Here is a 26415-nt window from a genome sequence, read left to right on the forward strand (position 1 = left end):
TAAAAATAGTGGAGGAGAAGTTAAAATGTATTTACATAAAGGTGAGAGATACATACATTTACTAGATAGGAAAATAAAATCTAACTTTTTTTTAAATGATGGGAGTTGAGAACAGTTTGGGGCACTGATGTAATAAGAAGTACAGTCTGGTGGAAATATAATCTCAGTATTAAAAATCAGTTGAACTTTTTACAAAAATCTTAATTGTCCTGCACATTTTGGGTAATCTGTTATCCCAAGTACTGTAGTTTCGTTTTAGTTAAAATTTACCTGCAGAAATAACGGATACAAGTATGACCTCCTAATACATAAGAATATCTATTTTATTAAAATTTGGTTATTTTGTTGATGGCTTCATATATAGTACCCTTTAATATAAGCTTGTAGTTTTTTGCTCTTTATTCGCCATTACTAAATACCTACCATCATTCTCGCTTCAGTTCTTATTCTATTTTTGTGATTTATTTTTGCTTGGGAAGTGTCTAGAACTGGATTCTAGGAATGGACTGTGTCTTTGGACTGTACAATATCCATGCGTTTCCTTTAGGTACACAAAACTGGGCCTTGACCCGTAGTGTTATGATTCTTCCCACTTAAATGAGGAATTGTGATGAAGAGAAGAGCATGACTAACAACCACAATAGCTAATTTCCCCCCACCATAATGAATGCCTTACTTCACATACACGATCAAAGCTACACGTCAGACAATAGTGAATTCTAAGGTTTGCTCAATAGTTTATTTTACATCTATTACTTCTCATTTTTCTATTTGACAGCTTACCTCTGCTGTACTTATTCTCTGATTATAAAGATCACAATTTCCTCTGAGACTGATGCCAACTGTAAATCAGCCAGTAGGTGTCGCAGAGCAGATGGTCATCATCCTCCTCAAATCGCTGGACTGGGTGGCTAGTGTTCCAGGACAATTCCCAAATCCAGCTCTCCCACATGGCAAGGCAATGCATTATTGCTAGACCACCAGGCTGGCCCAACACCTTACCATGAGCTTTCTGTTAGTTTATTGCTACGGGCACATGTTCCAGAACACTGATTAGTCCATTTTGCTTTACTTAGGTGCGGTATATATTTGGATAAATGATTACTCTCCATTTTTCTAACATGCCATACAATTGTAATACCTATAATGTCTTTCAAAAATGCATCTAAAATATGTTATTGAATCAATAATACATCTGCAATTAATTTTTAATAACATACTACACAGAAACAAAATTCCAGTTGGGACAAAAATCTCACTGAAAAGCAAAAATGAAACTTGCAATGTCTGTTTACAGAAGGTAAAAATTATAATGGGTTCCCGTTCTTGGGGTCTAGACTCCCAGTGCATGACTGTTAAAAAGACCTGCAACTGAATAATCTTTGGTCCAGACTGCTGAAGCAGACGGTACAAGTAAAGGGGATCTGGAGGTGGTAGATATGAAATGAGGAAAGAAAAAAGGGGTGGGGAGAGAGGAAGCTCCCTTTGTGGAATAATTCCTAATTTCTTAGAAGAAGCATAATTTCTGGGGCTCTGTGTAGATCTTGTTAGCAGGCACAGGAGAAAGCGGAGTAGCGGACCAGACATTCAGTGGAACCATCTTTTGCCGAGGTAGCAGGTATTGCTGCAGATACCTTATTAGGAGTTAATGATGACTGAAGCACCGATAACTTACACTGGGCTCATCAGAAGATGCTAATGCACAGTCACAAGGGGAGTAAGCCAATGGCAATATGACCCCTGAAGGGGCTCTGTTACTAGTAGGGAATGGAGTGTGGTTAATTTTCAGTAACATAAGGGCCTTTCTGTCTTGAAGGGCCACAAGATTTGTGGAGCTTAGAGGCGCCTTTCCCCCTCTGAAAACATCTCCATTTCAGGGCATGACTGCTTGGAAACTCTTCAAGGTCAGTGTTATGGAGTTTCGTATCAACTCTGGCTTCTCCCCCATTTATTCTTCATGTGGGTATCCTCACAGGAAGGGATAATCTAGCATTAAACAATTAACCAGCTTAATCAGTGAGTGGTGCTTGCATGCTTGCTGGCAAATTACTCAAGGTACACTGGCAAGCATAATTTCTAACAGCAAGTTGCTTGTTTCTAATAGCAAGTTGATAGGCAGAACAAAATATCCCCAACTTCGGGGCAGGGAGAAGGGGCAAAACGGTGGGTGAGTGGGGATTTTTCGTCATAGATACCTTATGAAACAAGAGTAACATGATAGGTATTGTCTAGAATCAAACAGGTTAAAGTAGTTCTGCCATTGACTGTTACAATAACGAGAAAATGACCTTTTCAAAATTGAGAAAGATAGACACCCACACACCCACTACTGAAAACTCCAGGGGAACCCAAATGACTTATAAATGGTGAGAATGAGTGCTGGACCACTCTGAACTTGGAAAGAAGTTCTAAATCACCATTGACTAAACCTGGGTTCATGATGTAATAAAGCCCAAGCACCAGTGACTTGGAGAAAAAAAATATGTAGAAAATTCCATGTGGCTGCCCTAAGATTCTTCTGGACAGGAAATTATCTCAGGCTGACTAAAAGCTTACCAAACTTGTCTTAACATTTCTCTGTCTCTGCTGAAGATTCAGGTCTGCTAAGGAGAAACTCTGTGAGATGCAGACAGAAAGGCACTTAAATATGGATCTCTTGGACATAGCTTGAACTAACATATTGGTGGTCAAGTGAAACAAAACTGGATAGACACTGTTTCATATAAAAGTCGAGGGAACTTTTCAGTTCTTATTTGCTGAGATGTACCTCAGTGAGACAGGATGTGGGAAAATATTGGCAGGATATTAACTGGTAAAGGTATAACTGTCAATATTTGGGGAAGAATTTAGCCTGAGTCCACTGCAATGCCTCATCCTTAAGAAAGTTGGTGTAGTGCTGTTCTGTTTCCACAGCCAAAAGCGCTTTACTTTGTGAGTTGAAGTCACTGCTAAATCTTTTTGGCCAGATCCTCTGGACTAGCTGAGCTGTGCTCAGCATGGGAAAGGGAAGCCACAAAGGTTCATGTCACCTTTGCAGCACCCTAATCCTATGGCCAGTTGGGGACCAATCAGTTTTCTGGCACAAGTTAGTTCAGTCATCTTTATAAGGAGCAAGAATCAGATTTAGCCTGGCAGATAGAAGTCCAGGAGAATCATGTAACCTGTTTTCTTCTGAATTTACTCAGGACTTCTGCTGCCTGAGGGAAAGCAAGAAAGGTTCTCCCCAGTGGCGGGAGAAAGCATCCATCGCTGCTGTGGTAATTTCTTGATTTCTGGAGCACAATACGGGTAACTTTTTGTTGAGGGATGGAAGAAACAGATCTTTCTGGTCTATCTTTCTTGAGAGATGTTTGTTCCCCCTCTAACTAATCCAGGTGTCAATCTCGGTGGTCCATTACTGGTTATCTGAACCGGGTTGCAACTCTGCTTCATGCCAGGCAGGTGGAAACCAGAAATATTCAGAATGAAATTTCCCACCTTTTTAACCTTGAGGACCTCCTACCACGGAGTCCAGGTTCATCTTATGTTGCTTACTGAGTACAACTTTGTGTCCTAATCGTATGCATATAAAATTCTGACCTAAATACAGCCACACACCCTTTGAAAATAACAGGTTCTGAAAAATCGGAGGGCATAAAGGACCTCCCTGAACTCCAGGATATTCTTGTAGTGTCTGGATTTTGAAAAGAACCTAAATTCTGTAATTATGAAACTCTTTGGAATAGTTTCTCTTCCCATAATACATACATAGATAGTTCATTCTTAATTGTAAATTCTCTCTCAGCTCTCAAAAAGTCAGCTATTGAAGGTATTTTTGTCATATGGAGATACTAAGTGTCTGTGACTAGAGAGACCACAATATCCTTTTAAGGGTGATTTACAAGGCCATAGGCATTATCAGTAATGTTGTAACCATTAGATCCAACATCTGCAGCATGGCCCTGGCCAATATCTGCTGGCAACCACATAGCTTTTTTACAAAATCCGAAGTATCTTTGAGCCATGTTTAGTAGAGATTTTTAAAAATATTTCAGTTGTCTCATGCTTCTTAATCTGGGAATTAGGTGTAGTTTATGATTAATATAAGTGATACCACATCCTGGTGGTGATTTGAACATATCCTTGAACTCTTCCCAGAGTCTTTCATTCTTCATAATCCAAAAATCCAGATAAGGGAGCAACTGCACTTCAGTTCTGGGCAGATATTGAGCCAGATCCTGGCTCTTCTTCTGACTGCTTTATGATGTTCTGATTGTTCAAAGCAGCAGTTAAGCTTGCAGCGCAGCATGCTTGCATAGGGGGAATCCTCAAGTAGTATAGAACCACCACAGTGGGTTCTGTACCACTCCTTTCCAGGGTCCCATTGCAAGTGCGAAAGGGAACAAGACTGGGGTGTTACTGTGTCGTGGTAACCCTTGGATGCTAAAATGCCACCTGGGGCTGTTAGCAGTTGGACATAAATCAGAGAGCCCCGAGGCTGATCTAATTTATGCTGGGGACTGAACTGTCCCTGACTGGTCTCAGGATGCGGGAGCATGAAAAGTGACTGAAAGCCAAATTTGCGTCCCTCCCTTGTGCCAAGTTAAGCTTAACTAGAATTGAAGATCTAGCCCATTGTATTGTCTAGCTATTTTGCTATAATCATAAACATTCAATAAACACATGTGATATTGCTGTTGGCCTATAAAAACTAGAAATATTACCTTCCCCCTGAGAAATCTTAGATTCATCTTTTAACTGTGATATACTTCTCTGTGTATTGCATCTATTAAGTCCAGGGCAAATACCAGTCTTCTTTTTGCAGCAACAGTAGAATTGCTTAACAAGGCAACATTCTGAATATTCTTTCTATGACTGATACAGGTATACAAAGGAGATATGCCCAGGACAGGCTCCAGTCCTCTTACAGAACATTTTTGCCTCAGGAAATCCTGAGCTTGGAATAAAACCCCTTCCCTCTTTAACCTGTATTTTTATATTGCTGGCAGTTTAGCCATGATTATTTGCAATGATTTTTTCCTGATACTGTTGAATTTGAGTGCATGATCAAATGTTTATATAATACTGTAACTCAGCATGTTGCTTTACAGAGATTTAAGTAGACCGATTCTGAAAAATTTACAATCTGAATTAGACAAACAGAATATGAAGAAAGACAGAGCATGTAAAAAGGAGGGATGAGGAAAATAATGCAAGTCATCACAGAGTAGGCAAATCACCTGCATTCTGAGTATTTTTTAAGTATGGACTGATATCAAGGGAATGTAGTACACATTATGGCATAGAAGTTCATAATGGTAAACAAATGGAATGAAGTGCATTTTAAAGAAGGATATGGAGGAGTGTGAAGATGGTTGGCAGGAAAGGGGGCTAGCTTTTCACACACACGGAGCAGCACAAAAAAGTAGTAATGAAGGCAATTGACAAGACAAGACAAGACAAGAAGAGATGACAAAGGGAGTCACAAGAAGAGAAGAGTAGACAAAGTGCAGGGGAGTGAAGTGGGTGGCTATCAGAGAGGAGATTCAGTGCTGGGGACTGTTGAGGTGGACAGACACATATGGGTAAGGGGAACAAAGTGGTTGAATGTGGCAGAAACAATTTATAAAATAACAAGTGGGTTCATTGCCTGAAAAGTGCTTTGATTGGTGAACATATCCACTGGTTGTCTGGGCTGCAGTCACATTAGACACCAAACCAAACAACTGGTAAAGGTATACATTGTATTATAGGATTTAGCATACCAGAAACAGATCTGTAAGGCTCAGGGTCCAACATCAAGAGCATCCCAGGTTGTGTACTACATACTGAGAGATGCCTGACCAGAGCTTGAGTGTGGACTTCAATTTGATCTCCAGGCTGGAGGTGAGCATCCCAGGGAGTGACATTAAAGTTCCAATACCAGTGACACCTTTAACCTTTGTCAGAAGCCTTTAATTTCAGGTCAGACTTAGGAAAGCTAGTGAAAATGTTCTAAAGATGTTAAAGCACCCGTGGGTAGTGGAATAATTTTACCCCAAAATTGCAGGGGACAGAGAAATCCCTGCAAGACCCTAGCTTATGAACAAATTTAGGCTGGAAATTAGAAAAAGGTTTCTAACCAACAGAGGGGTGAGGTTGTGGAACAGACTACCAGTAGCAGTTGCGGGTACCCACAACTTATTAGATTTAAGAGACAGCTGGACAAATTTTTGAGTGCAACTATATGATGGGATTGTTTGTGATGATAGGAGGCAGAGCTTAACAGCCCTGAGACTCACTTCTGGTTTATATCTTATTTTCCTAAAAGATCATGCTTCAGAGGTTCAGCCAGCCACTGGCAGGGGGTCAGGAAGGGATTTCTCCACCTCCAGTGTATTCTTGGGCAGCGAGAGGGGTTATCTCCTTCCCCAAAGCATCAGGGAGATAGAGATTGAGCTGTGGTCTTCCCTGTCAGATGTCCTGAGGTGGTATCAAGCATTCTCTCATTCAGGTCCTTGGCTGACGGGTTCTTGCTCACATGCTCAGGGTCTAACTGACCGCCACATATGGGCTGGAGAATAGTTTTCCCCCTGGCTCAGACTGGTAGTGACCTTGGGGCTTTTTTGTCTTCCTCTGCAACGCGTGGGTGCGAGTCACTTGCCAGGATTATCTGGGTACAACCCAATTAATCATTTCCCTGCCATTGCAGGGGTCTTGGACACAGGGGCACCTCAGTCCCTCCTATTCTCTGCCAGTGGCATGTACTAGTTTAGTCTCCTGTGAGCTGTAATACTTTGGTCTGATTAAGGTTGTTGGGTTCAGTGTGTGGGTGCTAGGGTGACCAGATGTCCCAATTTTATAGGGACAGTCTTGATATTTGGGGCATTTTCTTACATAGGTACCTATTACCTCCCATCCTCTATCCTGATTTTTCACACTTGCTATCTTGTCATCCTAGTAAGTCCTGGGTGGTGTTGGTGGCCTATGATATATATGAGATCAGACTAGATGATCTGGAGGTCCCTTCTGGCCTTGAACTCTATGACTCTTCTTCCGTACCACCAGACACAAGTTCCAACACCACATGCTGTCAAACCCTATCTTTATTCTGCCAATGATGCCTACTTGTTCACTTCTTAGCATAGGAACTCTAATGCTTGACTGAGGTTCTTAGCTGCTCCCATAATATAAATAGTAAATAATAATGTTATGTCCTCACTTACCCCTTTTAGAAAAAACAAACAAAAACAAAACAAATACAAAAAAGACCCTCAGCTTACAATATGGCCTCTTCCTGCTTTTCCTTCTATAGTACCATCTTGGACTGGCTCCTGCCCTGTAGTGCAGCCATCTTTAGACATCATGCCAAGCCTCCATTCTCCCCTAAATGCTCCTCTCTCTCCTATTTCCCTTCCAGACTTCTCTTTATGTGAGAATGTAAAAACTCCTCTCCTCTTGGCTCTTCTACTTCCCACAAACTCCTTAAATGTCTCCTCCTCCAACCTTCCCTTCTCAAGACTTTCCCCCAAATTCTAAGCTTTCCTATATCAGAAGCTCCCAAACTCTCTCCTCCAGCCAGCTGATGCACAAAGCAGCCTCAGTCTCACCTCTTCTCCCCTGCCCCACATTCCTCCAAAGCCAGCCACAATTAGTCATGGCAGGAGGAAACATGTTGCTGTTCCCCCCTATAGCTGTGACCATGACTATGGCCTCTTTCAAAACAAGTGGCCTGGATGCTAAATCACAGACTTTTCATTGTAGTATCAGATTCTGATTCCTATGAGGACCCTTTTTTTTTTGGCCTTCTGCTTCAACTTTAAGTCAGACTTATAGTCTGCTTCTGGGGAGCCCAACCCTATCCTGATGCACCTTCCCCAGGACCAGACTGCTCCAGGTAACACCCTTGAGTATACATCACACTCAGAAGAAGAGTCATGGTCAGTTCCAAGACACCACAAGCAACTTTCTAAAAGGGGAACATCTTCCCAGTTGCATCTGAGCCACCTCTTGAACAAATCCACAAAAGGAAAGACAAATTACAAACAGAATCCTGTGAGGTGAAGACAACTCTATTCACCATATAAAAACTTCATTTTAACTTAACATTGGAAGACAGCAAACGATAATATAATTATAAAACTAAAATATATTATAAAAACTAAAATATATTCAATGTTAAACATAGTGGCTACAATGTATGTGTCTTTAAAAAGAATATCAGGGTTAGCTCTTCAACAAACAAAAGCAAGAAAGGAATGGATAGTTAGAATAAGAGCTTATTTAGAATTTTACCTGAGGGTGTTCCCATCACTCATGAACTGAGAGCACAGACCAAGAATAGATACCTATTATAAATTACTTATTTTTGGAGAATCACTATGTTTCTAACTTTAGTTAATAAAATAAATTATTATTATTATGCACATTCAGGATAGAGAATCAGTAAAATGTAGACCAAACTCTGCCCTCTCCACAAAGTAAGTAAAATTCACATTTTTTACTTTGTAATATGCCTTACCATAAAAATCAAGATTGCTTGAGGAGGAAAATGTACCACCTGAATAAATATAATATAGTTTAAAAATAGGTAGAACTGAAATTCTCTTCTTGATATATTTCCTATACTAGCCAGTTATCAAACTTGGATTCTAATCATGCTGATTACAAGAAGCGCCTAATTAAATACTTTTAATGAATTTCTACTGAACTACTTTGGGTGACTAATCTTAAGCATATCAAACATATCTAGAAGAAAGAAGACAACTTGATATGTTACATAATATGACACACAGTGCTTGTTATGTAAGCCCTTTAAATGTTAATTTTTTATTAAAAAGTTCCACCCTTCTTGTCAACATATTATTAACAGCAAAATGAGAACTAAAGCTAAAAACATTTCATTTAAAGTAGTCAAATATAAGGTGAGGTCTTGCACAACATCTAATGACACATATGGCCTGACAGAACTTGTGCTGGATAAAAATGCCAAAACAGACTACTTTCCAGGTTGTCAACTTCCAGCGACAGATATTTATTAACTAATTAAATGGTCTTGTCACATTCTTGTCTAACTGAAACTTAATGTGAAATAACTACAACACAATTATAGTGCACAATACATTTTAGGTGCTTCATTCATTTCCTACAATGAAAACAAATGTGAAATTCTGAAGGTGAATGTAACCCAACATGTATGCATATTGTACTCACGGCTATGTGGGACTTTTCCTTTGTATATTATTACTGGCATTTGCAATACCTGAAAGCTTGCACAGTACTTGATTTTTGCTGTTCCAAATTTAGCTGCGTAGATTTTGTGAAATCATTTTACGGCAATCTAGCTTATTGTTTTCCTTAGGAGATAAAATTTGTGCCCTATAGAGTAAAGAAGAAAAACACCTGACCTGGAAGGGTTTGGACACCATACCAGACATGCCAACACTCCCTAAGTTTTTGTAATCCTCCCAATTTTTACACGTAATTATGAAATTACTAATTCAGGTTTAAATCTCTGAATTTTGCAAGTACATACATTATAAATAAAAAAGATATGTGTGTATGTCACTCACCACCAGTCGAGTCTGATGAACACAGCAAATAGGGTGCAGCCATGGGGGGCATTACTCTCCACCATCCATCAGGCACATGTGCAGATCGTGCAGTGAATGGGTTGGGAGCGCTGCTGGATTCACTGCCCACGCCACAATCTGCATGTTGTGTGCTAACTACCCAGTGTGGACCCTGCTGGACTATTGTTAACACTCTAGGTATCAATGAATCCAGCGCACCAAACCCCATTGACAATTGCCACAGCTTGTCCCAAATCAGACCCTTACTGCGCAGTCTGTGGGGGAGGAGAAGCTGGAGGGGCAGGAGGAGATGGCGGTGGCAGCAGAGGTGGCGAGAGAAAATATTACAGAGCAGGGAGAAGAGGACGAGGATCATCCTGGGAAGGAGGTTCAGGCCCGGGACTGGCCAAGGTAATTAAGGGCCCTAGGTGGCACAGGAGTGCAGCTTTCCGAGGACCAATTCTCTGCTTCTGCCTGTTTGGGGATGAGGGTTAGGGGCACAGTGGGGATGGCAGGTTCCCCCCATTTGCCTTAGATAGGGAGAGGAGGGAGGAGAGGTCCCAGTTTTTCCGAGGTGGGGGAGGGAAGGGGAAAAGGGGGGGAGAGACATCCCAGTTTCTGCAGGGAGAGGAAAAGGGGCGGGGGAGAGAGAGGTCTGGCTTTCTAAGAGGAGAGGTGAGGGGAGAGGAGGCGAGGAGGAGACAGATGTCCAAGCAACCTCCCTAATTCTTTTCATAAACAACCCTAAAAGTCTCAGAGCAAGGTTGGCATCTCTGCGATACAACTTTAGTAGTAGCAAAATAAGAAAATGCTTTCCCCCAGTACAACAGGCTGGCTGAATACCTGAATTCTTCAATACATCAATACATCATTAGTTTTATTGCAGCCAATATTTTGGTCCTCCAGCAAACTCAGATAAAATAGACATACTTCTCAAAAGGAATATCCTATTATTGTAAATATTTGCAAATACGGTTGCTTCCATTGTATGTTCAGTATCCTGATGAATTATCATTTCATAAATAACAGCATGGTATTAGTGCTGAATATCAGACTGAAAAAATGAAGTAACACTATTGGCACTGACACCAAGAATTTGAAGGCTTATTGCCTTTACTACTTGATTGGAAGACTACTTGCACTGGCTGGTAAGAAAGCCCTCAGAAGTAGACATTTTTAATATTGTTTTTTCAAACACGTACTGTTCAGTACAGCTAAGTTACCACCACAATAAGAGTAAGTTGAAGCAAGTTTAGAATGCTTCAGTCTATTTAGAATCAGCCTGGCAATTAGTAGTAGTTTATTTCTTATGCTATTAGGAGAAAGAAGAATTATTAACATCATAAAACCAGCAATGATATTCAACACCACCAAGGGCTCATTTCTATCCCTATTCTGCATCACCTTAAATAAGTGTGAAAAACTCAACAACAGTTGCTATGACCCAAACTAAAGAAATTTCATCTTGTTGTTTATAGCAGCACCAGCTATCCAAGTTATCATTCACACTTTTCATTTCCAAAATCTAATCTGGATAAACAATTAGGTATTGAAAAATCATAGAAAGAATTGTTGGAGAAAAAGAACTGAGCAACATATTCTAAGTTTAAGAAAAACTGGAAAAGAAAAAGGAAGTAAAGGAAAAGAAAAAGGAAAGCTGTGCATATTCCACCTGAAGAAAAAATATTTTAACTTAGGCCTGGTCTACACTATGGGGTTAGGTAGAATTTAGCTGCGTTAGGTCAATTTTAAAATGACTGTGTCCACACAACCAACCCCGTTCCATCGACTTAAAGGGCTCTTAAAATCGACTTCTGTACCCCTCCCCGGCGAGGGGAGTAGCGCTAAAATCAACCTCGCTGGGTCGAATTTCGGGTAGTGCGGACACAAATCGACGGTATTGGCCTCCAGGAGCTATCCCAGAGTGCTTCATTGTGACCACTCTGCACAGCACTTTGAACTCGGATGCACTAGCCAGGTACACAGGAAAAGCCCTGGGAACTTTTGAATTTCATTTCCTGTTTGGTCAGCGTGGCGAACTCAGCAGCACAGGTGACCATGCAGTCCCCACAGAATCGCAAATGAGCTCCAGCATGGACCGAAAGGGAGACACTGGATCTGATTGCTGTATGGGGAGAAGCATCTGTGCAGGCAGAACTCCAATCAAAGAGAAGAAATGCAAATATATTTGCCAAAATCTCATAGGGCATGTTGGAGAGCGGCTACAACAGGGACACACAGCAGTGCTGCGTGAAAGTTAAGGAGCTGAGGCAAGTCTACCAAAAGACAAAGGAGGCAAATGGTCGCTCTGGGTCAGAACCCCATACATGCCACTTCTATGATCAGCTGCATGTCATTCTTGGAGGGGACCCTACCAATACCCCACCACTGTCCATGGACACCTGCAAGGGGGGAGTCTCATGCAACAGGGAGGAGGATTTTGTGGATGAGGAGGAGGAGGAGGAGGAAGTGAAAGAGGAGGAGAATGTGCAGCAGGCAAGTGGTGAATCCATTCTCCCTGGCAGCCAGGACCTTTTCATCGCCCTGGAGCCAATACCCTCCTAAGGCGGGATCCCGATCCTGAAACTGGAGAAGGCACCACTGGTGAGTGCACATTTGTAACTACAGTACAGGGTTTAAAAGCAATAGTGTTTAATGTTTGATTTGCCCTGAAGAATTGGGATGCATTCACGGCCAGTACAGCTACTGGAAAAGTCTGTTCACATGTCTGGGGATGGAGCTGGAATCCTCCAGGGATATCTCCATGAAGTTCTCCTGGAGGTACTCTGAAAGTGTTCTGGAATCATTGCAGCACAAAGCATGGCAGCGAATGGTCCTGGGTTTTGGTCGCATTCAAGCAACATTTGGTCTTTATCTTTCTGTGTTAGCCTCAGGAGAGTGATACCATTCATGGTCACCTGGTTGAAATAGGGGAATTTTTGTAAGGGAACAGTAAAAGGACCCCATTCATGCTGGGCTGTTTGCTCTTGGCTAAAAGGGATCATCCCGGAGAATAGCCACGTGGTGGGGTGGGGGGAGGTGTGTGCTGCACATCCACCCGAAAACCACAGTCCCTCCTTTTAAATGTGAAACCCAACCAGCATTGCTTGCTATGGGAAAGAATGGCGCTGCAGTTTGAAACCATTCCCACATGTTATGCGTAAGAAGCCAACCCCGTGTACCCTTTGCCTTACCATGGCTGCATGGAAACCGAATTCTGTTGCCCAGCTGTGTGTGATGTGTCACCATACCGGCAGGCGCTCAATATAAAAGGCAATATGCGACCTTGTACCTAAAGCACATGTGCTGTCTGCTGTGAATTGCTTGATTCACTGTGAAAGAGTTTCCCTTTTGCTCTCAGAAATGTATCATCTTAAATTTTACTCTCCCTGTTTATCTCCCCACAGGTGCAAATGTTTCTAGGCTCCCCCTATCATCTCTGTCCCTGAGGTTATCGCAGATTAGAAGGCGAAAAACACACACTTGCGATGACATATTTTCTGAGCTCATGCAGTCCTCTTGCACTGATAGGGCACAGCTGAATGCATGGAGGCATTCAGTGTTAGAGGCTAGGAAAGCATTATGTGAGCGCGAAGAGCAAAGGCAGGAGCGTGAAGAGCGGAGGCAGGAGGTGATCCTAAGGCTAATGGGGGAACAAATGGACATGATGAAGTGTCTGGTCCAGCTGCAGGAAAGCCAAAAAGAGCACAGACCCCCGCTGCATCCATTGTACAACCGCCCAAGTTCCATTCCCTTCTCATCCAGAAGCCCAAGAACGCAGGAGGCAGGGGAGGCTCTGGGCACCCAGCCACTCCACTCCATAGGATGGCCGAAGCAACAGAAGGCTGTCATTCAAACAGTTGGATTTGTAGTGTGGCTACAATAAGCAACGTGGCTTTGTCTTTCCCTCCTCCCCCACTCCACCCCACCCCACCTACCTTGTCAGTTATCTCCCCTTTTTTTAAAATTAATAAGGAAAGAATGCATGGTTTCAAAACAATAGTTACTTTATTTTGAAGGGGGGAGGGTCGTTGTCTTAGAGGGAATTAAAATCAACAAAGGGGGCAGGTTTGCATCAAGGAGAAATACACACAACTGTCACACCGAAGCCTGGCCAGTCATGAAACTGGTTTTCAAAGCCACTCCGATGCGCAGCGCACCTTGCTGTGCTCTTCTAATCGCCCTGGTGTCTGGCTGCTCAAAATAGGATGCCAGGCGATTTGCCTCAACCTCTCACCTCACCATAAACGTCTCCCCCTTACTCTCACAGATATTATGGAGCACACAGCAAGCAGTAAGAACAATGGGAATGTTGGCTGCGCTGAGGTCTGACCTAATGAGCAAACAGCGCCAGAGAGCTTTTAAACGTCCAAAAGCACATTCTACCACCATTCTGCACCTGCTCAGCCTATAGTTAAACTGCTGCTTACTATTGTCCAGGCTGCCTGTGTATGGCTTCATGAGCCATGGGAGCAAGGGATAGCCTGGGTCCCCAAGGATAACTATTGGCATTTCAACATCCCCAACGGTAATTTTCTGGTTTGGGAAGTAAGTCCCTTCTTGCAGCTGCTTCAACAGCCCCGAGTTCCTAAAGATGCAAGTGTCATGTAGCTTTCCCTGCCATCCCACGTTGATGTCAGTGAAACGTCCCTTGTGATCCACCAGTGCTTGCAGCACCATTGAGAAGTACCCCTTGCAGTTTACATACTGGTTGGCAAGGTGATCTGGTTCTAAGATGGGGATATGCGTTCCATCTATCGCCCCACCACAGTTAGGGAAACCCATTGCAGCAAAACCATCCACTATGACCTGCACATTTCCCAGAATCACTACCCTTGATAACAGAACGTCAATGACTGCATTGGCTACTTGGATCACAGCAATCCCTACAGTAGATTTGCCCACTCCAAATTGATTCCCGACTGACCGGTAGCAGTCAGGCGTAGCAAGCTTCCAAAGGGCTATCGCCACTCGCTTCTCAACTGTCAGGGCAGCTCTCATCTTGGTATTCCTGTGCTTCAAGGTGGGGGAAAGCAACTCACAGAGTTCCAGGAAAGTGGCCTTACGCATGCGAAAGTTTTGCAGCCACTGTGAACCATCCCATACCTGCAACACTATGTGGTCCCACCAGTCTGTGCTTGTTTGCCGGGCCCAGAATCAGCGTTCCACTGTATCAACCAGCCCCACTGCCACCATGATGTCCCAATTGCCATAGCCCGTGCTTTCAGGAACATCTGTGTCCATGTCCTCATCAAAATTGTTCTCGTGCTGGCGTCTCTTAGCCTGGTTCTGCATATACTCCAGGATAATGCGGAAGGTGTTTACAATGCTCACAACAGCAGCGGGGAGCTAAGCGGGCTCCATGCTTGCCGTGGTATGGCATCTGTATGGAAAAAAGGCGCAAAACGATTGTCTGCCGTTGCTTTCACGGAGGGAGGGGCAAATGACGACATGTACCCAAAACCAGCCGTGACAATGTTTTTGCCCCATCAGGCATTGGGAGCTTAACCCAGTATTTCAATGGGCAACAGAGACTGCGGGAACTGTGGGATAGCTACCCACAGTGCACCGCTCTGTAAGTCAATGCTAGCCATGGTAGTGAGGACGCACTCTGCCGACTTAATGCGCTTAGTTTGGACACACGCAATCGACTGTATAAAATCAATTTCTAAAAATCGACTTCTATAAAATCAACCTAATTCCGTAGTGTAGACATATCCTTATTAGTATTTTCACAAACTTCTTAATTAAGTAAACATAATCAACTATGTGGGACTATTTTGCCATCTTGACACAGATATATCTAAGGCTTTAGAAAAGTGAATAATGAGTCATGGAAAGTCTAAAACAATCTTGTCACATCTATAGTGACAGGTAATATTAAATAGGGCATCCACTCCAATCTGCTGTTACTGCTTATCTAAGAATCTCTCTTCCCTCTAGTTTCCCTTAGTTTCGGTCTTTATCTCTCCCCTTTTCATCCAGAATATGCAGATATGGCTTATGAAGCTGACCATGACAAAAATTATATTAATTTCTTGTTGAACATTTAGTAAATACTTTAAAGATAATGTATTAGTTCTTTAGATTTTTTTAAAACTAATTGAAATTACTTTTGATAGAGCAAATAATTTATGTATGATGCACAAGAGACTGAAGAGAATATAGTAGTATAAAATAAATACACACACAGGGGGAGTTGTTAGAATCAAACAACAAGTGTTATAATCATTTTCACTTTATGTACTTCTATTATTCTGTGTTCTGACAGAGCATACCCCATTCTTATAAATCAATGACAGTTATTCCTCTTCCTTCTCTACCTTTCTAGCAGTCATAAAAAATATCTCAATCATTTAAAAATTCTACATGGACTTTAATTAGGCTTATGAACCTGAAAATCTTATTGGGAATACTCACAAGTTTGATTGTCTAAAGCTCTATCAGGTCCAATCACTATTTCATACAGAGTAATATTTTTAACTTTTAAATGTAATGTGTTATGAATTTAGTGCTTGTAAGAGGTGTGATGTTGACAACCCTGGGTCTGCAAATCTCCATTTTTACCCAGAACAGATACAAAATGAACTGGAGCAGTGCAATTTTCACTACCATGTCAATATGCCTCATCCTTTACTTGGATCTAAGGGTAGTTCAATCTTCATACTTTTTCAGTCCCTGGCCTTTCTGCTGAGGCTGCCCACGAGGGAGCATACTATAACTATACTGGTGCTTTTAGGCTCCTGGCCACTGAAGACTGGAGGGGAACGACCAAAATCATTTTAAATGGGCTAACAAACAGCCATCACATGGCAACAACCTTCAGTCACTATTGATCTGGGCTGGATCTGATTCAGTCACCTATAGAAGAAAAGCTTTATATCTCATTAGTAATCCCCGAAACCATCCACCAAGAGCACTGCATTTTAATGACTCCAAAAGAATAAAAAATGAAGAACCTACATTATGAGATGTTACAGTAATTAGATTCATTCTCTAAAATAGATTACCTTGAAGAGATCAAGTAGAAGATTTCAAAATCATGGATGACACTATTCAACCACTGAAACTTTGTCTACACCAGAGAAATTTGGTATTGTTTGGGCCCCCTACCGTGACTGTAACCAACTCTAAAACCAAGTGACTACACACTAAAATGCTCCTAATGGTGCACAGACACTTATTCACACCACCATTTGGATTACATTTGATTTGAGCAAGGCTAACCGCTTTGTAGTCTTCAATGTCATGCTCTCTCCAGAGGTGCATTGGCACTCTGGATATGAATCACTAGTATGATAGTTCCAGTGGTGCAAATAGTCTGCCCTCTGCCATTCAACAGTGGACTGGTCACTCCCTAGATGGTTTTTCTGCACTACTCTATGCAGGAATCAAGTTTTGCAGCAGTAAATTTCCTGTACAAATAACGATATACCACTATGGAGGTCATTTGTACGCTATTTTCACAGATATCAACCTCTTCAACAGCAGTCTATTTCATATTGCTTCAATCACTAGCAAATCTCAGAGGTAGTGTACTATGAGCATACTGCCAACTGGCCTGAGGCTTATGTGAGGGCATTGGTGACCATACTGAGACCATCTGGCTCCGCAGTTCTCAACCAGGGTATACGTACCCCTGAGGGTACGCACAGATCTTCCAGGGGATACATCAACTCATTTAGATATTTGCCTAGTTTTAAAACAGGCTACAAGAAAAGCACTAGTGAAGTCAGTACAAACTAAAATTTCATATAGACAAGGACTCGTTTATACTGCTCTATATACTATTCGCTGAAAGGTAAGTACAATATTTATATTCCAATTGATCTATTTTGTAATTGTATGGTAAAAATGAGAAAGAAAGCAATTTTTCAGTAATAGTGTGCAGTGACACATTTGTATTTTATGTCTGATTTTTTAAGCAAGTAGTTTTTAAGTGAGGTGAAACTTGGGAGCACACAAGTCAAATCAGACTCCTGAAAGGGAAGCAGTAGTCTGGAAAGGTTGAGAGCGACTGATCTAACTAAACTCAGCAATAAGGAACACTTTGGTCTATGATAAAAGTATATGAGCAACTAGCTGGGATGAGCATAACTCACAGTGGCAAAAAGTGCCATGAAAAAATCTAGGGACTTATGGTCTCTTACAAGACTAGGGACAATTGTAATATATTGTGTGCAGAGAGGAGAAGATGTCTAACCTTTGAGGACCTGGACTAAATTCTGGACTCATCCTTCTACACAGCCTGATGTTCTAAAGAGCACATTGGTCCCAGGTAATACTGTCAGAAGGGATGAAGAGAAGGAGAACTTCAGCTCTGAAAACTAAGTAGATCAGAGGGACGAGGAACTGGGTTGGAAGATGCCTGAGACCTTGCTGGGATCGCAAGATCTGTTTTGAAGTCCCAATACCCAGATTTGGCTAGGGAGATGAAGGCTGTCAGTTCAAAAAGAGGAGGATGATAACTTGGGGGGGAAAAGAGCCTTTACTTCAGGTATGCAGCATTTTATTTTAGCATGTACTAATAATGGCTGAAAGAACAGAAGGTGGAAATGTCTACCTGTCCCCTTGCTCCTCCAGGTAGCTGCAAGTGTGAAGAACCTCTGAAAATGAGAACTTATGTAGGTTAAATTTGAAAATGTTTGGTTTTTAAACATACAGAGGAGATTGAAAGTTATAGTGGAAATGTACAGAGGTGGAATTAAGATTAAGCACAAAAGGAAGAGCTATGTTGGTTTGTCTAGCCCTTTTCTTTCTCTTAAGTTACTTTGTTCATTTTCTGCAGTGTTTTAAATTTTAATCCAATTTTAAATGCCTCAACTTCAGCTTTATTTCACGGTCATTAACTGAACTATAAACAAATATTAAAGAATAAATTCTAATTTAGATATGTAGCACACACACAAAAAGTCTACTCATGTACATATATGGACTAGCATGTAATATTACTGGTCATTTATTTATGTCTCCACAATCTTAATGACAGCCATTAATCAGAATATTTTATAAAAATTAGAAGTATGGATGCTAAATGAAAGAAACATGTTCCACTGAAGGGGCATACTAAGAAATTTTAAAAAAACAAACTGAACTTCAAATTTTCAGTCTTTCTCTTGCTTGTTTCTGCAAAAAAGAGAGAAATTTTCCCATTGCACTTCATTATACAAACAAGCATGCAACAAGACAAAAACCTGATCTACAGGAACCATATCTTATCCTGCAAGTTGTACATACATTTTAAGTGTATAAAACATAAATTCTCATGCTTACACTTCTGAACTGTCCCTCACTATCTTTAAACTCCATGCCCTTTTGTCTCCACTGCAAACATGTGAATCTTTCAGACAAATCTAATCCCCAGCATGCATGCTTTTATTTTAATTATTTTTCCTTTGCTTACTTTTTTGGGGGTATTCTTTCCTATACTTAGAATCATAGAAATGAAGGGCCAAAAGGAACCTTGAGAAGTCATCAAGTCCAGCTCCTTGTGCTGAAGCAGGACCAAATCAACCTAGACCGTCCCTGACCTCCAATGACGGGAATTCCACAACCTCCATTGGAAGCTTATTCCAGAACTTAAACTGCTCTTACAGTTAGAACTAACCTAAATCTCCCTTGCTGCAGATTAAGCCCATTACTTCTTGTCCTACCTAAAGTGGACATGGAGAACAATTGATCACAGTTCTCTTTAGAACAGCCCTAAATGTATTTGAACACTTATCAGGTCCCCCCTCAATCTTCTCTTCTCAAGACTAAACTTTAACCTTTCCTCATACGTCAGGTTTTCTAAACCTTTTATCATTTTTGTTGCTGTCCTCTGGACTCCTTCCATTTTTTCCACATCTTTCTTAAAGTGTGGTGCCCAAAACTGGACACAATCCTTCAGCTGAAGCCTCACCAGTGCTCAGCAGAGCAGAACAATTACCTCCCATGTCTTACATCCACCTCTCCTGTTAATGCACCCCGGAATGATAATAGCCTTTTTCGCAACTGCATCACATTATTGACTCATATTCAATTTGTGATACTCTATAGCCCCGAAACCTTTTCAGCAGTACTACCATCTAATCAATTTATTCCACATTTTGTAGTTGTCCATTTGATTTTTCCTTCCTAAGTGTAATAACCAGCTTTAATTTTTTCACAGCCTTGTGAATGAATGTATTTAAGCATCTAAACCTGAGTTTCTCTCAGTAAAAAATGATAGCATTCTCCTTTACATGTTGCTTTATCAAAATTGTATTTAAAATTATGTCAGTTTGGGAGCAGAAGGATAGTTTAAGCCAAACACAATGAACACGTGTTAATCAATTTAAAAACACATACACTTTTCTCGGACAATTTGGTTTTATTTTTCTTTAATACTTAGGACAATGATTAAACTCCGGGTCTTTAATGCCTGGTGCACTGATCAATTCCTAAGGACTTCTGATGATCATTACTGGGCATGGCGCTGAAAGTGTTTCTGTCAGAGGCCAGAAGGGCTGCAGGTAGGGGGAAATTGCCTACAGGGATCCCTGACTAGCCGAACTTGCTGGTGAACTTCCTTGCCCTCCCCTGCCCTTTTGATATGCCATACCTCCCTCTACTGCTGGTTCCTAACTGTTACCTCTGTCAGAGAATAATAGTAGGCAGGAGGTGGCAGTGTATTGTGGGTAACAAGGCTGGAAGTGGAAAGCGACTGGCAGAGAGCCCAGAGCTTCTCTGTTCAAGGAGATGGACTGGTAGCGAAAGACTGCTTGCCCACTCACCTAGAGGCCTTATTTCTTTCCAGGGAACCTGAGGGATCCTTTAAAAAAGGGAACACAAAGTCCCTTAGGATAGGAAATGAATAATCACTCTTAGGTTTGTACCAAAAGATCTTTCCTGTGGGGGAAGAAATCAGAACATTGAAAGCAGAGATATTCCATTGAACATGAAAACTGGTTGACTAGCTGGAATGAATACCAAGTCCAGCCAGTTGGCTAGAATCTACCTCTGTAAAATGACTTTTTTTACTAAAACAAAGGCAGTATGATTCTTATAATAGACTAACCTGAGTGGGAGAATTCACAGGGAATAAAGAAGACAAGAACCTTGACTGACTAAAGGGAAGCATAAAGACTATTTAATAAATGAAACATAAAAATCAAAGGCTCTCTTATTTAGTTGACCTCTATTAATATATTAATATTAATATAAAATTCATATAGGTTAGAGCTGGAAAAGGCCTATTAATTTTTTCTGCCTCCATGTCAGTGTGGAATTGCTCCCCATAGAACATTCATTAGTGTTTTGTCTAGCCGAGTTTTACATGTCCCAAGTGATGACTTTCTATATTCTTTGAATATATGGTTTGTCTTTTATACCAGATGAAGTTTATTATGGTAGCAGGATCAAATGAATTTGACTTGTTGGAAAACTTTCAGGAAACTTCCTTCTCTTTTCAGTAAAGGTCTAATACTTTTGAACTATTCTTCCTGATGGCCTTCAAACTCCACATATATCCTCTGGTCTCAGTCTCTAAGTCAAGCAATCAGCGTGGGACCTTTAATGGTGCAAGCCACTGTTTTATACTCCTTAGGCTGAGTGACAGTTCAAGAGCAATAAATGTATTGGTCTGTGGTTGAGGAATTTATTTGGTTCTATTTTCTTCCTCTTTGCTCCAGAGGTACTGACAAAAGAAGAAGACCAAATAGCACCACAAATAACATTATGTAGCAGCACTGCCATAAGTTTCCATCAACAAGGCAGAAGAAATGCTGGAGAATTACATCAATGAACTGGATATAGCACAAAAATATTTCTTTTAGTTGCTGCTGCCTGGCAGATTGAAGAGGAGGAATTGGTATGGTGAGGGTGCAGAATATGCTATTTTATATATTAAATTGTTGAAAATAAAGCTACCTCTGAGAAGATAACGAAAATGATTTTCTTGTTTAATATGATTTAATCTTTGTCAAATTGTGTTTTTCATTTGGAGAAATTGGAGATATTTTCACAAAGGCTTCTTACAAATAAAATCAAGAGAAAACTTTATAATAGGCAGAATTTAACTTATTGTTATATAGAAATGTTATTTGCAATATGTTTTCCAGCTTTACTTAATAATTAAATGTTTCAGCTATTGTAAACATAAAATTCAAACTATTTAAAAATAACATCTACATCCTTTTCCAAATTAAACCTCACATATGCAAGCTTAGAGTATCACAAATATACATGCATATTATATTTTTGAAATACAGTGGAGTCAGCAGCAAACTACAACATATTCACTAAAAACGAGAATCTTGAGCTTCATAGAGCTAAAGAACAGTGGTATGACTAACATTTCAACATTACTCATAAAAAGGTGTACTAAGAATATTTATCCCCATTTATCTACTTGTGTAAGAATCAGAACAATGGTACCTATTATTAAGACATCAAAAGTCATCATATAAATGATTTCGTTGTAGGAATGATATGAGGACTAAATTGTTCAACTCAAATGAAAAATACATCATTGGCATACACAGTCTCTTAAACCTAAATATAGCAGAATTCCTTGGGATACCAAAAAATCTATAGCAAATATAGTAAGAGGAAAAGGGGAAAGCCTGGCCTGTGCAAAGTAAAACTATTTATGATGAATGATGGAACAAGTTTGACTCTGCAGCAAATTAAAATTTCTTTTAACTACACTAAAGAGGCAAATGAATGATATTCTGCCAGGGGTTGAAGCTGCATACCCCAAGGAACTGGTGATGGTACTGGGGAATGGAGTCTTTCACATTCAGGTTGCTGGTTAGGACCTACCCATGGCAGGTAGGGACAAAACATTAGTATTATATGATAACTGTTTGATAGTCTACATGAAATAGGTTGGTAGTTTCAGTCCTGTTCTTTATGGACAGAAGTCAATATCACAGTTGGTACCTTGTCCACAGCCTCAAAATAAAGGCAAAGGATTACTAGAGTACCTCTAATCCCTACAGACAGTTACTCCAGGTCACACAAGAGGTACACAGGAGGCAGGTGGTGGGGGAACTGTATTGGACGTCCTGTGCCCATTCTATGAACAACCAGATGTCTTCAGTTTCCTGTAAAGTCAACCTCCCATCTTTTAGTTTAAAATTTTGGATACTAAGTTCATATAATATACACTGCACATTTGAAAAAAATGATAAAAAGTTGCTCAACTTTAAGGAAACTGGTCAGCTCCCAGGTAATTATAAGCAGAGGAGCAGCTCATTTCCAGGATTTCAGTGATACCTGTAGGCACTACTATGCTGGGAAGGAAGGACGGTCTGTGGCTGCTAGGAGGAGGGTCAGCATCAGGATGCTAGCTTTTGGGACTCCCCTTTCTGGGAATCATGCCCACGCCCAACTGTATCTTTCAATGAGAGCTTCCTCTGACTGCAGCCAAGACCCACACCTCATCCCAGAAAGCAGCAGGGGAGAGAGGCATATGCCTGGAGCAGAGACCAGGGTGAGAACTTTCCCTGGCATGAATCCCAGAGCAGTTCCTAGCCGAAGATACAGGCAGCTGTTTATGACATGTTGAAGGTGCCAAATGATAGTGAGGCAGCCCACACGTTCAGGTAGAGGGAAGCCTCGACATAGCCAAAGCAAGGGAGAGTCTAGGTGTATTGGCATGAAGGAATTATCAAAACAATAGGATGGGACCTGTTTCGTAGCCATACCCCTTTCAGTATAAAGTGCCCAGGATACGTATAGTTGATCTATGTGCAATTTTCTGAAGACAAGTATACTGATCCTTGAGATGCCCTACTCTAACTTCTGCTATTCCTCACACCATGTGATCTTATTAAGATTTATTTTTAAAAATATGGTCATTTAATAAAATGTGTTAGGCAATTAGCATGAAAAGCTCAGCTTTAAATGGAAGTCTTAGTTGAACAACGAAAATAACTTAATTTCTAAGTTATCTGTAAATTTCTTCCAAGGCATTTAAAAATATACCCTACAGGGAAATGTCAGGGTAGGCATAATTTTAAAATATTTCTTTACCATGCTTCAGGCTTTCATTGTTATTATTAAAAAAGAAAATCAATGGAGGCAAATAGAAAACTACCTGAATTTTAGCTGTGACAAAATGAAACTTACAGACATACTGTTCAGCTGTGTTATTATTATTATTCATGTTCATATGTCTGGTATATGTTTGACAAATGAATGTGTTAGGTTCTTAGGAAACACAATGAATCTCTACCCACTCCATAGGAATGAAAAGACCCATCCTTAAGAATCTTTACCAAATTAGTGAAAAAACTACATTACCTTATCTATATATAAAAACAAAAAATGTGAAGCTAACAGGATGTGTGCTGAACTTCACTACCCAATTACTTGTTTTTTGTCAAATTCTATTTCCCCATCCTTCATTTATTTGTTGTCCACTTTAATTGTGATCACTTCAGGGGAGAGACCTTGTCTGAGGGAACTGGGATTATATAGTCTGCAGAAGAGAAGAATGAGGGGGGATTTGATAGCTGCTTTCAACTACCTGAAAGGGGGTTCCAAAGAGGATGGATCTAGACTGTTCTCAGTGGTAGCAGATGACAGAACAAGGAGTAATGGTCTCAAGTTGCAGTGGGGGAGGTTTAGGTTGGATATTATTATTAGGTTGGAAAAACTTTTTCGGTAGGAGGGTGGTGAAGCACTGGAATGGGTTACCTAGGTAGATGGTGGAATCTCCTTCCTCAGAGGTTTTTAAGGCCCGGATTGACAAAGCCCTGGATGGGATGATTTAGTTGAGCTTGGTCCTGCTTTGAGCAGGGGGTTGGACGAGATGACCTCCTGAGGTCCCTTCCAACCCTGATATTCTATGATTCTATGATTCAGATGTGTCTGTAAAACTCCTAACATATTTAATTGTCTAGCATCTAAAATAATAAATTGCAAAAGTGTACAAGAGACTGGAAATAAAAGGGGCTAATTACATAGCCTGCACCTTGCGTCTCACAGCCATGAAAAGGCTATACATAAATATCTGTTTGTATTCAGTGGGTTCAGAACTCCTGCAGTAGCATTAATGCATCTTGCATTAATACACTGTATCAGTAAAGCTAAGAAGTAAGAATAAAACAAATAAAAGTTAATATTGGAGCTATAAATCTAATTTGAAAGTAAAAATGGTTTCTGTTTTAATGATTTATACCTTTTGAATATTCCTGGACATCTAAAGAGGGGGCATTCTTATGGTTCTGTAAACATATGCTGCATGTCAAGAAAACTATATTTTAATACATAATATAGCCCCATAAATAGATTATATTTGAAATAGCCCTAAGATAGAACAAATCACAAAGAGGTTAGTACATGTGTTAAACCACAGAGCTAAAGTGTAGAAATAACATTCTTCTGACATCATGAATGAATGTCACTTTTATACTTTTAGGGGAGAATTTACATAGACATATTGAAATTGAAGGCTATTCTTGTATATCATGTTTTTGTGGTTTCCATTATCCTACCCTTCAATGTATTTTATGGGACTTTTTAAGGAGAATTTTGGATATTCTTTCAATATTTCTTCAAATGGAAGGCTGAACGAATTACTTTGGCATATTTCTATGTGTGGAGAAGCTCACTATGAGATTGGAAAAAAAACTACTCAGCATTCCCTCACCATTAGCAAAAAGCTGGGATTGTGCATATGTAAACCAAAGAAGAAAGGGAATATGATTAAAATGCAGCATAACATGATAGCATGGCACTTTTTACCTGAATCTGATTGCCTCTCTTATGGCGTGATCCAACTTCTATTAAAGTCAATGGAAAGACTGCTATTGACTTTAACGGGCTTTGGATCATACATAACCTTAATATTGTGGAAGACTGGGAATTGAGAAATGGGTACAATATATACTGAATTTCTCCAAAAATATTCATGAGATGACAAAAGAATGTATCACTCAACTGCAAAATTATTACAAATTTAATATATCGTTCTAGGCATTAGTCTTAATGGTAAAACTAACTAATGGCCATTGGAAAATCATGGAGCATGGCTTTTCTCTGTTTGTGTATACAGTATCAATTTAGCTTTTCTTCTAGCTCTGTTTTAGAACTTTTAATTTTAAATCAGTTGTAAACAGTTTGGATCTGTGTAATCTCTTACCATATAGAAAATATTGAGTTTACTCTTAGAGAATCAGATATATTTTATATTTCCACTAAAGTGCATTATGGATTCAATTTAAACAACAGGTACGCTGTATTTTATGACTGGTTAAATCATTAATCAAGATAAGTATTTGAAAGCACACGGATTTGAGTTTACTGTGCTGTTGATTACCCAGCAACCATTCTCTACAATCATTGTTAGTATCTGAGCACTGTTCCTGGAGACCATGTGCTACCTTAGCATATGTTCTTTTCATACACTGCTTCAGATGGAAAATTAAAGACTCCAAACAAAACATTTATGTCCAGATTTTCAAAAGAACCCTGCACCTGACAGCTTCAAATTAGTCACCTAACTGACCTTATTTTAAAGGTGAGTGGAGCCGATTTTGGTCATTGAGCATTTTTGAAAATCTGCTCTTTATACCAGGAAAATAAATCCATTTGGTATTCAAACTTTTAAAATTTATTTTTACATGAAGAAGTAGTAACTATTATCTGCAAAAAGTTATTTCAAATTATCATGAAAGGGCAAAATGTGTAAATAAATTTAATTTATCTAGCCTCGCAAAATGCTCAAGAAAACTAGCCAGCTCAGGAACAAATCTACTACACACTCTTTTTCATGCACTCTTTCCCCTCCCATTCCTAACATACAGCCACATTTAAATACCTGGATATTCTCTTTCTCAGACTCATACACACACTTTATACACCTGCATTTCACACACACACATACCAGATAAGCCCCATCCCACCATTCACTCAT

At 40.2% G+C, this 26415-nt stretch overlaps 1 protein-coding gene across 6 annotated transcripts in view; it reads right to left on the bottom strand.

Moving 5' to 3' along the window:
- The window catches only part of ELP4 (elongator acetyltransferase complex subunit 4), a 259781-nt gene that overhangs the window by 25314 nt on the left and 208052 nt on the right, over positions 1–26415 (bottom strand). The window contains exon 10 of one of the 6 annotated variants that reach the window (XM_037899908.2): positions 18490–18656. The exons of the other annotated variants lie outside the window; for them this stretch is intronic. Within the exon in view, the coding sequence (XP_037755836.1) occupies positions 18627–18656 (30 nt within the window). The 3' untranslated portion in view covers positions 18490–18626. Of the gene's footprint in view, positions 1–18489; positions 18657–26415 lie in introns of those variants that run through there. 6 annotated transcript variants of the gene reach the window in all.

Source organism: Chelonia mydas, chromosome 6 (assembly GCF_015237465.2).
Source record: "Chelonia mydas isolate rCheMyd1 chromosome 6, rCheMyd1.pri.v2, whole genome shotgun sequence".
Taxonomy (NCBI): Eukaryota; Metazoa; Chordata; order Testudines; family Cheloniidae; genus Chelonia; species Chelonia mydas.